Below are 21,716 nucleotides of genomic sequence, written 5' to 3'. Positions count from 1 at the left end.
TCCATTCCAGCTGTAACGTACAGCAGTAGAACAGAATGGGTCTCAACCTCACTATGTATGAGCAGCAGCAGGGGAAGAGAGTAGGGAACGTCATCCGAGCACTGGCTCCCAGAAGCAACAGAAATTGAAGTAATGGCTTCCAAAAGACAAACTGCATTTTAAAGTACAACGACATACAGCTCTAAAAGTAAAGTTTCAGTCACGGATATATAAGTAAGATTTACAAGGCAGACCAGACTAAAACCATATCCTATAGCAGAACTCTCTGTACTCCCACCAGCAATTTCCAGTCTCCATTTGGGGGTTAGCCACAAAGCCTGATGCAACTAGTAGAGAACTAGTTTATGCAAGAGGTGCTTTGATATTGACACACACTACAAAGAACAAAAGTTTGGAAAGGCATTTTAATGGGTGATCCTTCAGTATAGCAAGAGAAAGACTCAAGCTTGTTGAAAAATGCTCCACTTCTGATTCATCAGAACAGACTCGTTAACGTTCCAGATATGATGCAAATCCCACTTCCCATCTCACTTCTTATTCCTCTTCACTACGGCAGTGAAAATGATGTAGTTTTGGATGGAAAAGACTACAGATAGTCTTCAATTTTGGGGGGAGAGTGAATCTGCACTTTTTTTTTCCTTTTTCCTCAAAGTAGATACTATTGTATATCGGTTACTCACAGACAGCTGTTAAAAATGACAGGCAGCCACCAAAAAATGATGTCACTGAACCCTCATCCCTTTGATGTCTCTTTGACATCACCTACCTTCAGAATAGTTGCAGGCCTGAGACAAGGCCTGACAGTGAGACAGCATGGCAATCCGAGATACTGTCACACCCATAACACTGCCCTCTTTGCTCGTCTTGTACTACAGAAGAGAAAAAAAGGTCAGGGTGTGACTCTGGATCCCGCATATGAAGGAAATGAAATCAGAGAATTTGTATTAAATAAAGTTTTGTTTCTCTAACGCTGCTGAGACATACTCAAAAAGGTACACGCTTGTGGAGACATAGCATCAGCAAGGTTCACTGCCGAGAAAATAGTGACCCGGGCAGCAAACATTCTCAGATAACTCCAGAGAGATATGAGATAAAGATGGCAATTGAATGTGTTTGCACTTATTTCACTATTACTGCTTCTCACAGCATCTCTTCCTGCTCCCCTAAGTAAACTGAACAGCCAATTTGTAATTTTAGAACAGCCAAGTTACTGCTACTACTTAAACCGCTGCAATTCCTAGAAGTTGCCTTACTGAGGTGAACAAATTTTCAAAAAATTCAAAATTCTGCTGGCTTAAGTAGGTTCAGAAATCTGTGTTACCAAGTACGCTATCTCAGATGGCTCAGTTGTCTCAATTACTGCTTTCTGGAACAAGAACAGTGTTCTCCAGTTCATTTTCAGCAGGGCTCAAGGCCACAAAGGTATTCAAAACTAAAATAAGCTTCACAGCAGGTTGTGCACAGTGAAAGACTCGTTTCAGTGGCTCGAAACTGGGAAGTCTAAGCTAGCGAGGTGAAAGTATTATCTCTCTGGTGATTAGAACATTAAATTCAGCTCACAGAAACTACTTTCTATTCCCCATTCACTACTTACCTCAATATATGCTGGCTCAGTTCCTGCAGCTGAGATGTTGGGCTGCCAGTCCTTAGGAGATTTGGAGAGATATTTTGAATCTGTCACAACCCATTTGAGTCTGGGCCAACCTAGAGGCAAAATTAAAGTAGAATATTAATATTAGTTTATTTATTGAGGGATTTATATTCTGCAAAAAGACACTGAAACCCTATCATTTGTCCAAGTTCAGTTACACAAGCAAAATACCAATCCAAGTCAAGCTGCTAGCCAGAAGGTTCATCTCGTTTCTCATCAGGGAGTTCAGTGGGTAACAGGGCACTTCCTCTGCTCAGGAAAGATCCCTGCAGTACTGCTAAATATAGCTTCTGGTACCATTAATAAAACTGCCTTGGAACCTGCCAAATGCCACTGAAGGGATCTGAGGACAATCCTGGCTTGTAAGGTGGATTCATCGTGACTCTCAGAACGAAGCAATTCTGTCGGACACATGCACCGATCCACACCTCATGCATTAATCCTACAGCAGTTAAGTGATGCTATCAGCAATGCCGCTCCCTTTGTGCCCCCAAAATGCATTCAGACTTCTCACAACCACCTTCAGACAGCTCAGCTACAGCAAAAGTACGATCAAAAGGAATTCTATAACCGATCTAACCTTTGAACTGCACAATTTCTCCATTCTGGGTTTTTGGAAGCCCTTTCAGACAAACTTCAGTGGTGAGGGCCAAAGCAATACCACAGCTTCCCAGCAGAAAACCAATCTGCTGACCACCAGCGTCCTGAGGGAAGAGGGGGGAAAAAAAAAGTCATTCCTGTTTGAAGATGACATAAGCCAGCTTCCCCCTTACCAAAATCTGAGGTTTGGTAATGCTCTGGTAACTGGATGGTAACATTATGGATCACAAGGGGAGGAAAAGAAGCAACCCAAGCCCAGAAACACTCTTTCCTTTGGTTTGTCCTTCTCCACCTACAGCCAATGCCTGGCAATGCTTTGGAACTCAAACGATAACCACTGTCTGGCAGGGATGGATACAACTGCTTCTAGGCTTACGTAATAACACATTTTGGAAGATGATATATATCCAGCACAAAGGCCTGCTGAGTGAAAATGGAGCCGTATCTACAGGCCAATAAAAGTCCACAGGAGAATGATAAGCCATCGCAAAAACGCAGACGGGCTACTTAATCATCTGCATACCAAGTCTGCTCTTTTCAATTAATTTTGTTCAAAAATGAAATGATTATGTAACCGGGGACAGATTGCAGAGAAATTTGGTGATTCTCAAAGGGAGCTCTTTATACATAAAACAAATACTACACTGGCAAGACTAAAAGGCACTGCATGTGAAATCCAGAGAAAACAAGTGCTCGTGCCCAGCATATAGGCATCAAGCACACACCATTTATTTTCATTAATGGAAGCCCAGATGCTTCAAAGAGGAATCAAAGAGGCAAAAAAAAAAAAGTAAAACATATAATTACATTGAAATAACATGGCCTCTCTTCCCCTAGGACCTAATTTATGTTGCACAATGATAAAAACACTTAAATGTGGTACCTCACCAAGAAATGTGATTGGGCAAATGCTGGGAGAAGTTTTAATTTTGTATTTGGTTGCTATAGCAGTTGTCATGTTGCAGAGAGATGAAAGCAAAGCTCTGTGACTCTCATAGCATTACCAGACTAGCTTACCATTTCATTACCACCTCTCTTGGCATATGTTTGCCATGATCCTGTTTCCTGTTTCCTCTTACGAGAGTCTGTAGTTTTACACAGCTCTTGGCATGGCAATAATATGTCAAAATTGCAAAAATTCTGGTAAGGGTAAAGAAAATCTTTTTTGGGCAAAGAATTTATAGAGTATCTAGAAGTCCTCAGAAATACTTCGCACCTTCAGTCTCCAGCGAAGTCAAAAGACTGGCAGATGCTAAGCATGGGTGGAAATGAGACCCCTCGTCAATCAGAGGGCAGACTCACAACATTATCTGTACTGCATAAATTATTTGCAATAACAGAATGAAAACTACAGCATTTAGGTGACTCAATCATCTCCAGCTACTCAGCACAGCTCTGTCAATATGTTTTTCCATTTTTAAACAGCTATTGCAGGTTCACCAAGGTCTCGCACACTGCGTTGATACAGAGCTGCTAAGGCAGCAGTCAGATGCTGCGAAACACTTTCAGAAGTTGATGGTCTGACTTGGCTTTCGTCCCACATCAGACTATCACTCCTCTAAGTTTCATCAACGTTACCTTTCTGGTAAGAGGTACCTCTATAGGCACTGGTATGACTTCTGCTAGGAGACAGCCGTAAAACGCCACCATAAACATGACTGGGTCGTTGTTGGGATAAACAAGGGCTACCTACAATTCACAGAAACGTTTTGTTAGTTGAAATACAAGGAAAAAAAAGCAAAGTTCAGCTCTCTAGTGACTAGAAGTCAGAAAACTTTGTGTTATTTCACATTCCAACATAGCATTTTTCACAGGGCATCTTCAAACACTCTTTCTTCTGCAGAATATCTGGTATGTGCATGAGTTCCCCACGCGGTAATGTCAGCATTCCCCGTGTGCCCATACACACGAAGATGCACGCATAGCCAAAACACAGAGGTCTAAAACTCTATTTCTCTCAGAGCTGCAACGCTCTTCCTTAGATGTATTTCAAAGTTCAGAGTCAAGCGGTTACTTACACAGGAGCCAGCAGGATTGAAAAATCATAGAAGTTTTTTTCCCAAATAGCCTGTCCCTGGGATAAGAGTCTCACTATTAAAAGAACAAGATTATAATGTCTGTGGTAAGTTATAGCCCCCTTGAACCCTCTTTTTACTTCAGAGGAAGAACCAGACAGTCCCAAACTCATTACCCTATCTCCAGGTTTTAACACAGGTTCATTTTTGGTCCCCAGTTTATTAAGCAGCGTGTAGGCCAGCTTGAGACTTCTGCTCCACAATTTGCCTAGAACACAAAGAAGAGAGACTTGTACAACTCTAAATCAACACAGTATACAAGAGAATATTTCAATTCTTGACTGCTTTTACTGTATACAGTCACTTCCTCCGTTTCAGTTACATTGCTTTGTCTACAAAGCTCTCAAAACCCAGGAAAGTATTTGCAACCTCACTGCGACCAACAACCCTGTGTTCTATCCACTGCTGCTCTTTCGGAGCAGTTTAGCAACGGAAGCCAGGGCTCAACTCACCATACGTGAGGGTATAAACTGGTTTTCCTGTAACATCCAGTGCTGTCAGACACGGACATTTAGCTTGTGTGGTTCCCCAGCGCTGCAGTGCTGCTTCTAAGGCAGGAGGCCAGTTACAAACCACTCCCAGGGGTTCTCCTTTCACAGGCGTCATCTGGCGTCCCTCTGGCTTGGGCTGATTTGGGTCAGGCTGTGGAACTGAAGAAAATGCAATAATGTTTCCAGTTCGCCTTTTCCCATTTGTTAGCAGACAGTTAAGCTGGAAAGACGCACTGAAAACAAACGCGTTTCCTCATCGCCTTTACGTTTAACAAGCCCTATCACGTTTCACTTCCTAGGTAGCCCTGCACAAAACAAAACGTCATGAACGGAGTCTTCTCCTAAAGTGCCATTAAAAGGCATTCAACATAACAGTGAGAAAAGTAACACAGAATTGGAGAAAAAAACCAACAATATTACAAAATAAGGTTGTAATGAAACGACCAGTAAAGACAATCCCTTTTGGGAAACTAATTGAAGTAGCCTAAGCAAACCAAGGGGTTTTAAAAATCTATTTAAATATTTTTGCTAGTAAGTTTTAGTTATTCTAAGAAGTTTAGCTTTGTCATAGCTCAGCAGTACAGTGAATTACTTCAAACATTGGTTTTGTATCAGACAATTCATGAAGGCTACTGCTAGCTGCAAACAGCTAATCAATCAGTCAACTTCAAAAGCAATGGCACAAATAAATTCAGCACTGTGCTGAATACGCCTGTGCACTTATAACAACCGATTACTAGAAAGCATTATTTGGTGCTATTACCTTCCACAATTTCTTCAAAATCATCCACAAAAAATTCTTTCAGGGGCGGCCTTTTAGGTCTTTTCAAGGTGTTAAGCAACTGCTGAATTTTCGTGGAGACTCTACTACTCACAGGAACACCTGGAGAGAAAGACTTTGTCTGATAAAAGTGTTCATAATCTCTATTAACACATCTTGCCTTCTTCCACCGGAGGATACTCCTCTTGGTGCCCCTGCTCATTCAACTACCGGCTCCCACCATTAAAGGCTGTGCCAGTACAGGATGACATTAGCAAGTACCATACCAGTTCTGTATTAACTCAGTGGTCAGAAAATGCTAGTAGCAGAAATTCATCTTTAAAGCGTTTACTCCCCTGCACCTCTGTCTGCCACACCGCACTGGCTGCAAACCACAGCCTCCAGAACGGCGCCTGCCCGCGGTATCGACCAGCTGCGGTGCCAGGCTGCCAGCACAGGGAGGGCACCAACGCTGCCCCTCTGCACAAAGGCTATGCCAGCCAGCTTTGAGCCTTCTCAGCTTCGTGGGAGCTTAATTATAGCCAGGAATTACATTATTTCGTTCACTTTCCCTCTCCTTTTGGGGATTCTAGGATAAAAGCTTTCAAAAACAATTAGCCTACCTAAGCTTTTGTAATTTTTTTCCTTAAAAAGTGGTAGAGAAGAGAAAGGCCTATTATCTCTCCCATGATTGTCTCCAGTTCAGTACACAGTAGGTAACTGCTGCAGCATGGGAATGCGTTAATGCCAACGCCATAACTGCGGCACAGCATTAACTGTGTTAATGCTAATGCCATAACCATTCCAAATTTGTGAAGTGCTTAAATGGGATAAACTTGAGTTGGGAGAATAAATCATGTGACTCAAGTCCTTCCTTAACACCATTCTAACTTCTGAGCGCTCTGACAGGTTCCGTACCATCAGCAGTATCCATAAGACTAGACCGATTAGATCCCTTGTGCATGCCTTTCACGATCCCTGAGGGAGGGAGGTCAATCGCTGCTGGGCGTGCTGAGGAAGAGGAGGTAGTTGCTGTGACATCTGGGGGAACTGAGAAATTTTCTAAAAAAAGCAAGAAAACAGAGATGGCAATTAACATACCCATTTCATTATCAGGTGGAACAAGCAAAGTGTTAGCTACCTGTTACCAACAATCTTAAGACTTTAATGAGTTGAACGTGTGAGAGCTCTTATTAATGGCAAACACATCACTTTCTAAACATTAAGTAGCTCTAGGAGGTGCACATTATCTGTTCTGGAAAACAGAAAACAAAGGCACAGGATGAGTGGCTCTGTCCATGTCGGGAAAGTGGTTCACCAAAAGAGAACTCCTGTTCTTGGTCTCTAGCCTTCAAATCAACTCAATCTCCTGACATTCATACTGGAAAAAAATATGTTAGAGATCCACATCAGCTCTGAAATAATCAAAGTCCCACAACAAAAACCTACATCACCTATGCACTAACGTCTCTTGCTAGACATTTTTGTCAGTAAGGGCTTTCTACAACAAAACACGTGGTAGGCTATTGACTAAAGCAGATCAGCAAAAAAATCAGGTTGGGTTTAAATTTCTTCCAGTTCGGTGGCTAAACAGTATGAACTTGTCCAGCAGTTAAATAACAAACTTCAAATCTAATGAATGGGGCGAGCTGGGTCTTACTTTTGCTTTAAGTTGCAAGACACTGTTCTCCTTTTCGGATGAGTTTGTAAGCTTCAAAACTGCAAGTAACTCTGCACAGTTCAGTAGTTCTCATTAACTTTCTCTTAAATAAGCCATTTTTGCTTACATGGGATTTCTTTATACAACACAGCAGGTTCAGTCACCTGATAGGGCAAGAATATTCTATTCTAGCTTAACAGAACCAGCAACTGCTGCTTACGAAGGAAAAAAACACAAGAGTTTTGAAACTCCGTGTTGGCTTGCACGGACAGAGTCTGAAGGAAGTCAGATACTGAACAATTCTCACAAAGCTTTTTGCAGTTGATTCTCTGCATCCCTCTTCCTAAGGAGAAAAAAAAATATCAACTTCTGCATACCTTTGGAGATATGGTGGCAAGGAATATTTCTCATGTATTGAACTTTTAAGATCGCTAGGAAGGACCTAGATTTTGTACGACTCCAAACATCTGCAGGACTTTTTATTGCTCTCTCCAAAGAGACGTACAAAATTGCGTATGTGAGTGTAGGTGTTCCTTTAAATTAGGTGTTAACACAGAATGAATGTGGCATCTACATGGCAAATACAATTCCAACAAAGACTTAAAACTTCTATTTTGCATAAAATACTGATTATATTAGATACTAGTAATTCTGTAGGCAAAAAGCTGTATTACTTTAATTCATTACAAAGAGTAACGTGGCTTTCTGGATGCTCCAATTAACAGTCTCTCTGCTTAAAAGACATGTTAATTATATTTACTACACTTTATGGGCAATTTCTGCAGTTTTCCATTTCAGAAAACAACTTGCATCCCAGCAAACAAAAATAACAGCAATAAAAAAAAAAAATGAAGTCAAACAGTTAAAAACATGAGCATTTCTATGCACTGCTTGCCCCAAACCAGTCAAGCAAAAGCAGAGAGCACACACAGTACAGACATGTCCTAAGATGCAGTAATATCCTTAACAGCAGATAAAAAAGACAAACATACACAGAGCAAAAACAAACTTTGCAATTTCATACAGAAGCATCAGCAGCAAGGAACACCTCAGAGCCTCAAAAAACCTGAGCCTGGGGTATCCAGATCTGTAGATTTTGCTCCATCTTCTCAATATCTGGATGCTCTGAGTATTTCTCAGACCAGTCACGAAAGATCTGTGCTAAATCTTTACTCTGCTAAAACCACTTTTTAAATTATATGCTCATGTGTTCACATATATGGCTGGGTTTGGGTCTTTTTTTCATTTTTAAATGAACACAAACAATAAACCATTAGGGCTTATAGCAACACGAGAACGTTAAAACACAGCATTTCCCTCCATCAATAGGCAAAGACAGCCCCACGGTGCTCAGCAGGGCTCAGACGCAACATGCTGCCTGCACACAGCAGCTCTGCACACACAGCAGCTTCCAACAGCTGTAGACACGAGCAGCACAGCGTACAGAAAAAGTTGTGCCTACTGATCCCGGCAACACTGTCATCACGCCCTGGAGTCTTTTCTGCTTCGTTAAGCTCCTGCTCCCCACTTCCCCCTTTTCAACCAACTCAAGATTCTAAAATTCTTAGAGAGAAAAGCATCGTGATGGTGCAACTCCAACAAATCCTAGCAAGTTCTGTGGAAACTCACTCACTCTCGATCTGAATTTCCCTTACGCAATGGACAACTCCAGCTTTATTAATACAATCTGAACTCGAAGCAATTTTTCTGTTCGTACCCATCTCCTACCTATTCGAGTATTGGCAAATACATCAGCTAGTGACCCACTGGTCCCTTTGCCTTCTCCATGGGAAAGTGTAGAAGATGCTGATGAAGATGTGGATGACCCCTGAATAGATCGGTTGATCCAAGACTCAGCATTCTGTAAGCTCTGATGCAATGCAGCAGAAAGAGCAGCTTGGCGCCTTAGCGACCCCTCATCCTCGGATGCAGAAGACGTGTCTGTGTGGAAGCAGAAAAGAAAATCTAGCTGCTTAGGGAAAAGCATAATGCACTGAACATGCTCTCTTTCCAAGTCACACATAAACGGCACAGGCTTGTAATATGAAGGTTTTTTCCCCCCCACAGGCTGTGTCAAACAAGGTTACGTCGGCCAAAACAGAAGTTAAAGCAGCAGACATTTCCAATGTGAACACATTCACCCCTGGGGTTTTGCCCCTGTTGAAAGGACACAAGATCCACCTCCTCAGCCAAGTATCCCTCCCCTGGGTTTTCCAAGTTTATTAACTCATTATTTTCCATTCTTATGCTGTAATATCAGATTCTGCATTGCCTAACTTTGGTAAATGGAAAGGGAGGGGTCACTATCATTACCAAAACTGGAAATTCACAGGAACAAAGCAGAATGTAGGCACTGGGAAACAAATGTGCCAAGACCACACACAGAAAACGCCTTTGTCTGGTATGCTAAACGGGTCCCTTTCAATTGCAGAAAACAAACCAAAAAAAAAAAGAGAAAACTACAACAAGGAACGGCATCCTGCATTTCCGAGAGAACAGATACCTTGTCTACCCAATTACTTATCATGCAGAAAGTGCTCATTACTCGGTACCTTAAGTACAGTACTCCATATAAACATCCAGGTAGGCTCTGGGCTAACATTTACGTGTTCTTCAAAGTGATTGCTTGCCTACGCTGTAATTTTAAATCAAACTATTCAATCGCACTCTACCTACTTGCAAAAGTAGAATGTAGCCACAAGCTGAAGAAAAAGACTGATTGCAGACACAGTGCAAGTGCTAACCCTCATTTGTGCAGTACTCTCTGCTCAGAGCGTGCTCTAGTCCTGGACAAGTCAGCACAAAGCTGAGACCAAGCAGACACCCCAAGCATTAGCCCCCAGTAAAAAGGAAAAGAAAAAAGGAAGTATGAAGAAAAGAAGAGGTAAAAGAATAGTTATGAGTGAAGTGGCCTAGCAGAGCTGTTTCAGAGAGTGATATGAATTCACAATGAGATGAATTCATAACCTTCAGATGACTTCAGCAATCCAAATGACTGTGATGCTTCTGCACAACAAGAGACAACATAGAAGTCACTGCCAAAAATTACACACATTCATCTTTAAGCAAGCGCATATAGCTGCTTGAAAACAGAGAGATTTATTAATATCTGCTGCACATGCAGACACCACGTTAGCCGAGGCATTCTGCCGCAGCCATTACACAGGAGGAGTTAGGAAGGAAAAGTCCTGCAAGTCACAGAATCCCAGAGGACCCTCTCCAAGGTCCTCGCCCAGAAACATAAAACACTGCAAATTCTTTTCCTGTATGTCGAGTATTAAACCTTAACAAAATAAAAATGGAAATTATGCAGCTGAAATAGGTGTGAGGGAAGTGAAAGAGAAGCCTCAGTCCAGAAATCTTGCTCAGCTCTTGCCAATTGCTTCTTTAAAAGCTCCCAGATGAGGAGTCATTTTCACAGCCCTAACAGCAGCTCCATGAAAACAAGCAGCTGCTCAAACGTAGGAAGAGAGGCACAGGAGTAACAGACTACCTACAAATGTGCTGAAGAGCTTGAACACTTGGACAATTGCAGCCTCTTGATCTGGAAACTGTTACTGATGCATACCTTAACATCCACACCGACACGCACGCGGCAAGGACCTAACCTGGCGGAGTGCAGGCATCAGCCGGAGACTGCACAAACGTAGACCGTCTTTTCGTCGGCATGGGCAGGGCCATCTTCTGTTCTTTGTGTTTTGCCAGTGCTGCTTGAACCGCTTCTGTGTGGATATCTGCAAAATGGAAGCTCATATACTCAGTCCTGCAGCAGTAGAGGAGGAAGAAAAGCACACAGGCCGTCCATATTTATGCAATTCCCCATTTTACAGTACCTTCCCAAACAACGGCATTTTTTCATCTCACGAGTAACAGGGAAACTAACCGACGTTTCTAAAGTTAGCAAGCTATACAGTAGGGTCCGGTTTTTCAGTCTGGCACCTTCTGTATTAGTCACTATACTCCTGCGTCACAGCAACTCTTACAGAAACCCCAATCCCACCAGATTGTTCTCCCAAACCAGAGATTATCCTAAAACACGCTTACGCGTAAGTGAAAATACGCACATAAGCTAACAGTGCATACAGCCCAGGTGCACCCCTGGTCTATAAACCGACAAATTCTGAGCCGGTTGTCTGATTCAGGAGAAACTTTATGTTCAAAAACCTGAATGGATGCAGATTTCATGTAAATCTTGAAAGTTATAACTGCAGCTGTAAACGCATGCTGATCAGTAACCGAAACAGGCTCGGGCATGAGGCTTCCAGCCCTCTGTAAGTATCCAGAACTCCTTAAAGGCAGACACATCACTGGCGATGAGAAGACAACTTATTAAGAAATTACTATGACAAAGGAGAGCTCATCTACATTAATGTATTTAATTATGCTTTTTCAAACCCCAGAAAACGAGGCTTTTCTAACGCTTTATGAAACGGTGGTATAAGATAGCAGTGCTCCTGGAGAAGGTCTATTTGATGCACTTTATTTGCCCCTGTTGAGAAGAAAACTTAAATCTTAAGTGAAAAACAAAACCAGGTGGAACAAAAAAGTAGGTGCTGCCACCTTCTCCTTTCCTCAAGTGGGGAAGGAAATCAGCAGGGTGCTAGCCAGCCATTTCTGCTGCTCTTTGGAAGTACCTTAAACACAGACAGAGAAAGCTAGCTCTCATTCTCCAAGCTCCTCGGGCAGATATGCACAGCAATCACCAACGCCAGGAACAAATTATTACCCGTCACCTCACTGAATCGGGTTACCTACAGACATGGTTAAAATACCCTTTCCATTCCCTAAACAAAATGCATTGAATAGTTGCATTCAAGACAGAAAACCAAGGTGGCAAAAAGTTATTTGCTTTTTCAACTTGGCATTCATTTTGATTCAGCAGCCGCAGTCCTACAAGTGTGATGTTTCTTCATAAAGAACCACCAAGGTACAGCTTTCCATCAGTGGACGAATAATAAGCTCGACTCCTTGAGAACGTACTGTATCCTCACACAGTACGTTCTTCCTCATTAACAGGAATCCCAGGTGAACTCTTGCCCCTGCCCTTACCAGATCGATAGCGTTCATCTCTGGCTCCTCCTGAGCGAGCTCGGTGAAATTTGGATGAGGATGACGATGATGCTGAGGCTGGAGTTGAAGATGGAACGGGTATCTGAGTTCTGGATTCCTTCTGTAACGCTGGATCAACCCCTGGAAAACAGTTCACAGCTCTCTAAGAGTAGGAAATAAAAGTAGTCTTTTTTGACCGTACCTCTTTATTTGATCGTATTGCAGGATTTCCCTCCCTTTTTTTTTATTTGGTAAAGTGGATCTAATTAGTATATGAATACATCTGTCCAATTACACCCTAATCAGTTAAGATGTACCTGTCCCTTCTTTGACCTTACTCTTAAGAGTTTTTTTCCAGCTTTTTTCTTTTTAAGGGGTTGTTAGGCACTGGAAGTGAGAGACAATTTACAGCTGGGTTCGTTACTCGGTGTTCCACTGGCCAGTGCGCGTTATTGACGGGAAAATCAATAATACACCAGCGGCCAGAGCCTCTGCTGTTCCCATCGATTACAAAACCAGACAGACCTCTAGCTCTCCTGGTCCTGGCTCCTTTCAGCGTGTCAAGGAGTGAGTGGCTGTATTATCCTGGAAGAGTTTGTATTTCCCATAGATACAGGCAGCTGTCAGATAATCTGATAAATTATCGTTTTACACAGGGACACTAGGAATCGTTGCTGGTGAAGTTTCAATACTAGAAGGAGTTGCGCGTCAGTGGGAACTTTTCAAAAACTGAAGGTCGTACAGCTGTAATTACCTCCAGGTTGTCACCTGAAGTCATGCAAAAAGAAGAGCCGTTGTGTCAACTAAATACGTGCTGCTTATGAATTCTCACGAACTACCAAAAGATCAGAGAAATGAAGAGGAAACCACAATCCTGGAGTCCAATTCCAGTTACACCGCTTTCCTAGCGCGTGGTTTTAGGTAAACAACTTAAGGCAAGCGCCTCGAGCCCAAGGAACTTACAATACCAGCAAATCACACCTAACTAGTTGCAGAAACCTTCAACCACCTCCTGTACCTTCCACCATCCCAAAGAGCAGAATATTAATTGAATGTTACAGCAAACTAGCTGCCCACTTTGCCTAGCATGATATGCTTTGGAGAAAAATTCAAGAATATGGGGGCAACGCGCTCCCGGAAGACGTTCTCTCTTGACCCTAGCACCACTATTTTGCCTGGGAACCTTCTCAAAACTTTTCACCTCTTAGTCAAATTTTTAGTAGCTGTGTCTGCAATATCAACTGTCAACGGAGGCAAGCTACTATATTAACGATTCTTTGAACTATCATGCCAAAAAATGAGGACCTTTGTTTCTAGTTAAAAGGAAGATATCCTGCTAGCCAGAAATTCTCAAACCATATCAGAGGGACAGACTACTATTCCCCATCTTCACTAGTATTTTTTTGGACACCGTAACATAGAACACAGAGTTCTGTATTTGTTTATCAAAACACAACCATCATCTGTACAAAGATGCCAGCAGCACAAAAAGTGAATGGAAAAAAGAGACTTCTGTGGTTTAGGTGTAGGATCTGGTAATTGGAAGACTTGGACTGCAGAGCTAGATTTTAAATTCAAAATTTCAAAAGAATCAGTCTTTGTGTCCCCTTCCTGTCATCTGGAACACGTTTCGTTGATTATCAGTTTAACAGCTTCGCAGCACATGTTTGCCTTAACAAAACCAAGTTTTATTTCGATCCAAAGACAAGACAACTTCAAAGACTAAGGAAACCTCAACGCTCTCTGATCATTTGAGTATTTACAAATCCAAGTACCCACTAGATGTCAGCAGCAGATTTAACACTATTTTAAATGAATTATTAAATTCATATTCAGTTCTGTCTTACAAGTCTTGCAAAAGCACTTTATCTGCTCTGCAGGGCATCGCAAGGCAAACACGCCGTTCCACTTACGAGGGGATCAAACGTGTCTGTAAGTGACGTGACACACAGAGTAAGCTCTTTGTTTGAATATTTAGCTCTGACATAATACCACGTTACAGCAGCCTAACAAAGCATTCGAGCACCGATGAGGGGAAAAGCGTGCAGCTACGGCATATCACAAACGGTCAGACACACAGCAGCCTCAGGGAGCTAAGCCCCACAGGTGATGGGCGACTTATTTAGCACTCCCTTTACAATAATCCTGCTATAGCTGCACTTTCTGCCGGCAGGATCCAAATCTACGTAAAAAATACATTGTGTTTAGATTAGTTTTTGAAGCGTGCTATGGATTTTTTAATTGTCCATAGTTTTTAAGCAGAATTGACTGCTTTGTGATGCCACCATTGCGTTGAAGGAAGAAATTCAATGATTTAGAGATTCCATTATTTTTTTTCATCAAAAAAATTGTTAAAGAATCACTATAAGCATCATGTGCAATCAACAAGGACAAATGTTTACATTAATAAAAGGACAGTAAGTGCCAGGTTCACCTGACAGAAGAAAAGCAGCAGGCAAACCAAACCTGTTATTCTGCCGTTTTGCATACAGAACCGAACAGAAGTGCTGGTGTCGAACCGTCCATTCCTTATAACGAGATTATTTTTTCAAGCTACACGCCTGTAAAAATCAGGTAAATACACCCAAGTATCCGGGGTTTACACATAAGCCAGCACAGCACTTGCAGAACGCGGGGGACAGCCTCGCTCAGCAGCGGGCATGGCTGGTAAGCTCAGTGTAGTCACTGCCGTCTTCCAGTGCGGAAAAGGCTGAGAGCTCAGCAGATTTAGGAGATTCAGAGACATCCGCAGGGTTACTAGCTAGATGGATCTTAATTTTGCCTTGTACAAGACAGGAAAGAAGAATTCAAGTGCTCCATTGATTCAGTCCTGGATATTATTTCAACGATGCAGAAATACATTTCCTAAAGTCAAGTGATGAGTTTTATTTGAAATTGTGATACCCCTCAGACTGAGTAAGGAAGAAAATAATTCCCTGTTTGTGGTGGTTGCAAGTCAGATCTTGTAAACGGGTGAAACTCCCTGCACACCGCTAAGCTGGGGCGCGTGTGCCTGATTTACAGGTTTAGACAAAGCTGTTCTGTCACCGGTGACTATTCCACATTAGCTCCCGTTTGAAATAACATGATGCTGAAAGACAGGGGGGGAAAGGAAAAAAAAAAGCAAAACTTTAGAGTTCTGCTGGCTTATTGGCAGCTCACAACAGACAGGGTGGCAGGAAGGACTCTTCCGAGACAGGAAATACACGACTCGGGAAGCAAAGAACTGCTTCTTTCCCAAAGTCTCAAAGAAATGAGACACTAAAATAACAGCATCCATGACGTTCCCACCTTGTGCTATCTACAAATAATATGAAGCAGAAGAAACAACAAAATAGATATTAACAACTAAAACTCACAGATCAATTAAATTAGCTTCAAATGTTATCAATCTCAACAGGTTTACAAGTGTGTTACTCCTGCCTCCCAACATCTTTCCCTGAGGCACTGGAATACAAAAACCACTACATCACATTGATCTTACCTTTTCAATAAAAAAGTTAGTACTCCAACCTTCTCTTTGCTTAAAATTTTTAATTTTTTTTTTTCAATCATCATGAGCATAGGAAACAGGAGCAAGAGCACTCTAGCAGTTACAGAAAGAGGTTTGACAGTGAATCAGCACTTAATGAACATAATTTCCTTTACACATTAGCAGAGGAACCGAACGCATTATCTTAAATAGCAAGAAAACGTACTCTGCCAAGTCTGTGTGCAAGGGCTCCTAATTTTGGCAGAAGGCATTCCTGGCTCTGCATTGTTTGAGCTAAAAAGTTGTAAATGCTTTTCCAGATTTGCAGCAACTAATACGGATGGGAGCGCCTTCTCTAGGCAGACGTCTGCCTGCAGCAAAAACGACAGGAGTTCCTGTACCATCTCTGAGCAGCACAGCAGTTCATCTGTCCATCCAAGAAGTACTTTTCAAAATAGAAAAAAATAGCATTGTATGGCATTTTAAAATAAGCATTAAAATATTCGGTCCTCACAAAGGACTCAGAGTGACTGGAAAATGTCAGCACAACGTCTGGGAGCACCCAGACCCCAGCCTGCTTCAAACGGGAACTCACGGTTGAGCTCACGCCTTCAGAAGACACGAGGACGAGACGACAGCAGGGCGGGCGGCCTTTCTTTCCGCAGGTGGTTAGTCAGGAGGGTAACGCAAAATAAGGGGGCCTGTCCTCCCTGTTTTGGTGCGGGCAACAGTGAGACCGGCAGCATTACTTACCTCGCACAACCTGGGAAACCGCTCAGAACACTTCCTGCAAAGCCTTCCTGTGCAGCAGCCAGCACGGAACAGCGGAGAAACAACTCTTACTGGCTGGGATCACAGCTCCATCACCTGGGTACGTCCCACTTACAAAAATGGATGCTGCACCAGGAAAACATGTATCTTTAGGTAATTAACACTGCTGCCTTAACTCTAAAATAATGAGGCAAGCTCCCAGAGGCAACGTGAACGGAGCACAGATTTGGCAATAGGAATCTCCCACATTATAACGCTGGCGTGCCCTGACATGTCCTCACACCCACCTTCGCCCCATTCCACATCTATGAAATAGAGACAACGCAGCAGCTAACTTCAGGGAGGAGAAACGTAATGCACTAAACGCCAGGAGTAAATTTTTGTTGTTGCGGACTAAATTAATTTTCTGCTTCTTAACAAGGTGACCTGATTCTGAATCCCTCACACGACTCCAACAGGATTTTAACAACAGGAGATTCCTAGATAGAAGGGCAGCTGGATGTAAGATATACAAAAAGTTGGAGGGCTGGGCCGGAACGACAGTCAAAATGCTATCTTAATTGGTGACCTATCAGCCTGCCTCTCCTCCTGAACTTTGGCTCATTCTGCAGCTTTCAAAAGCGCGACAATTAAAATAGCAGGGCCACAGACAGTCTGCCAAACGCTTTTTTCCCCCCCTCCTAATTAAACAACGTTTTCTGAAACAAACCAAACATGCATGCAAAGTGACAGGCATGAGGGGCGCAGGATCATGTCGCCAGATGAAAAACAACTCGTGGAGCTTCAGCCCCTGCCGGACCCCGGGACAGAAGTAAATCTGCCAAGGCGGCACTTGAGCGTATGAGAGGAGTCCACGTTTCCTTCTCGGGCTCAAGATTTCCACTGGCATACACGCTGGACAGAGAGACTGTAAAACCTGCTTAACAAATACCTACTTACAGAGACCATAAAGAGGGATTAGTCATGTGTATTCCTTTTTGGTTTCTTTAAATAACAGCTTTGACACAAAGGTAGCAACCGAGTCTGCAGAGATCTCTATCACATGGTGGCACTCCTCGGTGCCCAAGAGAGCTGTTTTTAACAAAATCCCAAAGTTGAAGGCTACAAAGTGATTTTTGCTTGCCTTGCTGCCTTCAGTGTGTCAGCTCAGGCAAAATACACTATTCTTTTGTAGATAAAGCACCCGCTACGGCAATAACAGGCTCACACAAGGGAACGGGCACAAGCTTTTGTTGAATACACAAGCAAAACAAAGTTGAGAAACAACCGGGATGGAGGAGCACAGGAACACAAGCACCAAGTGTTCTGGAGCGGCAGAGCCGAGCAGCTACCGCACGACAGTGGCCGAGTCCTTCCATGTTCCTTAAGCAACTGCCGGAAGCGAACCGCTGTAATTTCAGCAGAAAGCACCCCTACGATCTCTCCCCAGCGGATGCAGTGCTGACGGTCAATAAATGCACATTTACCCTTCATTCTTTTAGATTCCGTTGGCAGCAGCTCAGTCTCAGTAGCTGACAGTAAGTCCAGTCACGACCGCCGGTCGTACTCATTCACTCCCCAAACCGCTAAGAGCCAGACACATCAGTTTTTACTGGTTAAGCATCTCAGCATATCAGCAGTGCAATTATTTTGGGTAAGCATCCCCATAATAATTACTGGGCATACTTTCAGCCATGTCCTTCAGTTTACAATTACACATAATTATGCTACATGCAATCAGCTCTGCTGCTAAGGATCTTTGAACCAAAAGCAACAGATGTAAACAAACTACATTAATTCAGCTACTCTGGTAAAATAAGCCAACAAATTCTGAAAATTCTAATGTTTCTCCAACAAGGAATTAAGACGGCTGAAAGGACACAGGACAGACCCACTCTGCAGGTAAGCCATTTATAAGAAGGTGTCAAGATTGATTCTTGAGGACTTCATGAACGAGTCAAAGCCCTTGAGTTCTCAGCTGGCAAGGGAGCAGGACGTAGTTCATGTTCTCCACTCCACAGATCCCTTTCACGTCAAGGCTATGCAATTCCTTACGCCAGCTGAACAAGTACCTACCTTGGGTTTGTGGAACATACGGAGCCAGAAGCTTTGCTCTCTTCTTCTCATATCCCTTTTGTGTGATGTCCCCTAAAACCAAGGAAAGAAAACTCATTTAACCATGTCCTCATTTTTTGGTTTGAGGTCTGTTGGCTTTTCTTTTCAGTGACACAAAGGTTTCACCCGAACACAGCAACGCATATGCTTAAGAAAATCTGAGACCAAAGAAATGTGAGTACATTGTGATTTCAGAGCCTCCACACAACAGAACTTCTGCAGTTTCCCTTGGGATCAGAGATATACACTGTACACTATTTAAATGCAATAATTTTAATCAGAACAGTTATCTAAATGGAATATCAAAGCAATGAAAACCTAAAAAGGGAAACTCAGAGTACATGAAAATCTTCTGTAACCACAAAGCCAGTTTAGGCTAACAAAATGGAATAATTCCCACGCAGCAGGGCAAAGGGAAAGTGCAAATTCAGAGCCTCGTCTTAAGAGAACAGCTCTTAGCAAATGAAGTGAGCCTCTGCAGGGACTGTTTAGAGCACGCCCGAACACTGAGGCAAGGATGAACAGTCAAATTCTAAGCCACTGCCCAGAAAGCACACCCTATGATCCAGAAAATCAGATTTTTCATAATGTTTATTTGATATTCAGTGAAAGCAAGCAGGAGGGTTATGGTTTTTTAACCTGGCAGTAGCTGTAATTCCACTGTTTGCCTACTGGAAGAACCATACAGGTTGCTGCAGCTCCACAGAAGCAAAAACTCCAGAAGAGAATAAATATTAGTAAACTTCTCCCTTTTTAAAAAACTAATCTGTCTGATCCTGGAGATGTACCATCTGGCTGCTGTCTTTTGTTTTAATTTCTCACTCGACATCAGAACCACAAGAAAGACTGAAACCTTGAAGGGATTAAAACAAAAACCCTTGCAGCATTTCAAGCCTTTCTGCAGCCCGACCTGCACTTGTAACCTCTTATCTCTTGCGGCTGAAAGCCGGCTAGGAATCAAACACGTAGCAATAAGAAACCAGAATTATTTGGTACTACTTCTCAAGCTAAAATGAAGCCCACGTTTGTATTGCAACAAGAACCTGGTGATCGCAAACGGCGTATTTTCTTTGCCGTGAGCCTGAGACCCCGAACGGCTCAGGTGCTGCCCTACAGCACCCCTCTGCCAGACACCCCCAGTCCCAGCGGCAGGGCCACACCGGGAAACGTGATGAAAGGGCTCAGGCTCTGAGCCTCCCACCACAACCAGCGTCTCCGCTGAAACACTCCCGCCAACAGGCCGGTTTGGTTAAAAAGGCGGTTTTGCAGCACTGAAGTGCCTGGAAGGGGATGGACCTCACTCCCTCACGCTGGACAGTCAACGTCAGCGGCACTTGAAACACCCAGACCCAGTTTTAAAGCTGAAATGGGCACTCACACTGCTTAGCGGAGGGTGACTTTGCACACCAAGTTTTATCTTCCTTCTCTAACATTACGCTTGAGTCAGGCCCCAACAAGTCCAAACACAGCCAGCAGCTGGAAATTGGAATGTCCACCAAGCACTGAAATGCCAACCAAAGCACTCACTCTAGTGCTGGATTGCAGCACACCGCTCAGTTAAATTAACCCAGCTCAGAGGAAAGGTATGCTGCCAGAGGAGGAAAAGCACACCTTCAAAAAAGAGCCAGACAAAGACTACATGCCAAAAGGAGAACATTGTGATCGACTGCATGAGCTACAACATCCGCCAGCTTTTCTGAGATCTGCCTCTCCATTTTCGGAGCAGTTTTAATTCCCTGCGTGTGCTCATCCGGGTAGCAAACCGAGCAGGGTGACTGCCACTTCAGGAAAAACCAACCTGCACAGAAAGGGGCAGGGATTTTTCCTCACAAGCCAACCTGCAGGTTTGTTTGTAGCTTGTTATTTTGTGATTAATTCCTCCACAAGATTTAATTGGACTCTTGACATTGGTGGTTACACACCATATGTAATGAAGCATGTGCCACAGAATTACTGAGGAATACCAATACATTACGAACAAATACGGCACGCGCAATTTCAGTATCGCACTGTTTGACGTACTGGGAAGCACAGAATTCTCTCTAATAACTTGCTTCGCACTAATATCCTACCAACAAAACAAATCTACCCTCACAGGAATGCAAGGCTTATGGTTCACACATTTGCGTTTGGAAATCTGAAGCTGAGGTGAGATATTACTGAAAACAAGAAGGTAACTCACACCCAAACACTATTTGCAACCTTAACTACCGTGCGATGGAGATCAACTACCTTACTGCTTGAAAAAGGGATTGTCTGAGCATAAGCTAATAAAAAAATAAAAAGCCTAATTTGGCAAGAGTAGGAAAGTTCCAACTAGTGCAATTCAAGCAACAGCAATAAGAATGATGAATTCCTGGGACTTCCCTGCAGCACTGTGTCTTCCCACTGCTCAATTTCCAAGCAGAGTTGTTTTTTTTTTAAAAAAGAAAAAAAAAAAAAAATCAGCCAGCCATTATTTTGACAAACCGGCTGACAGTCTGACAGTCTCAAACACCTGCATACAGGATTAGAAAGCGTAACGCTTACATTTTTAGACCAGCTCTACTGAAGTGGAACTAGGCAACTGAAAAAGGGACTGAAAAGGTCAGAAGAAACAGATAAGAGTTCTTTATTTAAGGACAGCCACCCAGGCAGGTTAGGAACAGAACACAGTTGTCCGAAACAAAGCTCCAGCAAGACACAGGGACTGACGCTCTCGGAGAAAAAGCTGTGAGCGGGCATGGGTGACAGGTGTAAAGTCATCTCAATGAAGTCTGATGCGGTTGCTACAACCACAACAGCTATGCCCAAATTGACATCTCAAGTCTCGGAAGCGCGTGTCCCTTTAACGCACTGCGAAGTGGAGTGAACGTATTCTATCAAGGCTCTTCTCTGTGGTCATACATACAATTTCGTATCAATCCACGGAGACAGAAACCAAAGATTCACCAAAAGAGAAGTTTCTTTCCCCCAATCCCTTTCTGCTGATGTAGAGGAAGTGGAAGTGGCTAGATCCGAACATAAACGCGGACTTCCTCACCCAATATCATAAATTACAGCAGCAGGAAGAGAACCACGACAATAGGACTGCAATCTCAAGAACCATTCACT

General features: G+C 43.0%; 1 protein-coding gene across 7 annotated transcripts in view; it reads right to left on the bottom strand.

Annotated features, from left to right (window-relative positions):
• DIP2B (DIP2 acetate--CoA ligase B (putative)) overlaps positions 1-21,716 on the bottom strand; it is a 67,900-nt gene that overhangs the window by 20,280 nt on the left and 25,904 nt on the right. For 4 of the 7 annotated variants that reach the window (XM_086768771.1, XM_086768776.1, XM_086768778.1 and 1 more), the window contains exons 2-13: positions 18,585-18,656; positions 12,287-12,427; positions 10,846-10,971; positions 8,966-9,178; positions 6,496-6,639; positions 5,581-5,700; positions 4,779-4,976; positions 4,443-4,534; positions 3,830-3,940; positions 2,232-2,355; positions 1,595-1,704; positions 767-869 (exon numbers count right to left, since the gene is read on the bottom strand). In XM_086768771.1, the coding sequence (XP_086624897.1) occupies positions 767-869; positions 1,595-1,704; positions 2,232-2,355; positions 3,830-3,940; positions 4,443-4,534; positions 4,779-4,976; positions 5,581-5,700; positions 6,496-6,639; positions 8,966-9,178; positions 10,846-10,971; positions 12,287-12,427; positions 18,585-18,656 (1,554 nt within the window). The remainder of the gene's footprint in view (positions 1-766; positions 870-1,594; positions 1,705-2,231; positions 2,356-3,829; positions 3,941-4,442; positions 4,535-4,778; positions 4,977-5,580; positions 5,701-6,495; positions 6,640-8,965; positions 9,179-10,845; positions 10,972-12,286; positions 12,428-18,584; positions 18,657-21,716) is intronic. The other 3 variants (XM_086768772.1, XM_086768774.1, XM_086768773.1) reach the window with 3 other exon arrangements.

This window comes from Chlamydotis macqueenii, chromosome 29 (genome assembly GCF_036417535.1).
Source record: "Chlamydotis macqueenii isolate bChlMac1 chromosome 29, bChlMac1.mat, whole genome shotgun sequence".
NCBI classification, from domain to species: Eukaryota; Metazoa; Chordata; class Aves; order Otidiformes; family Otididae; genus Chlamydotis; species Chlamydotis macqueenii.
This window is presented reverse-complemented; position numbering and strand designations above follow the sequence as displayed.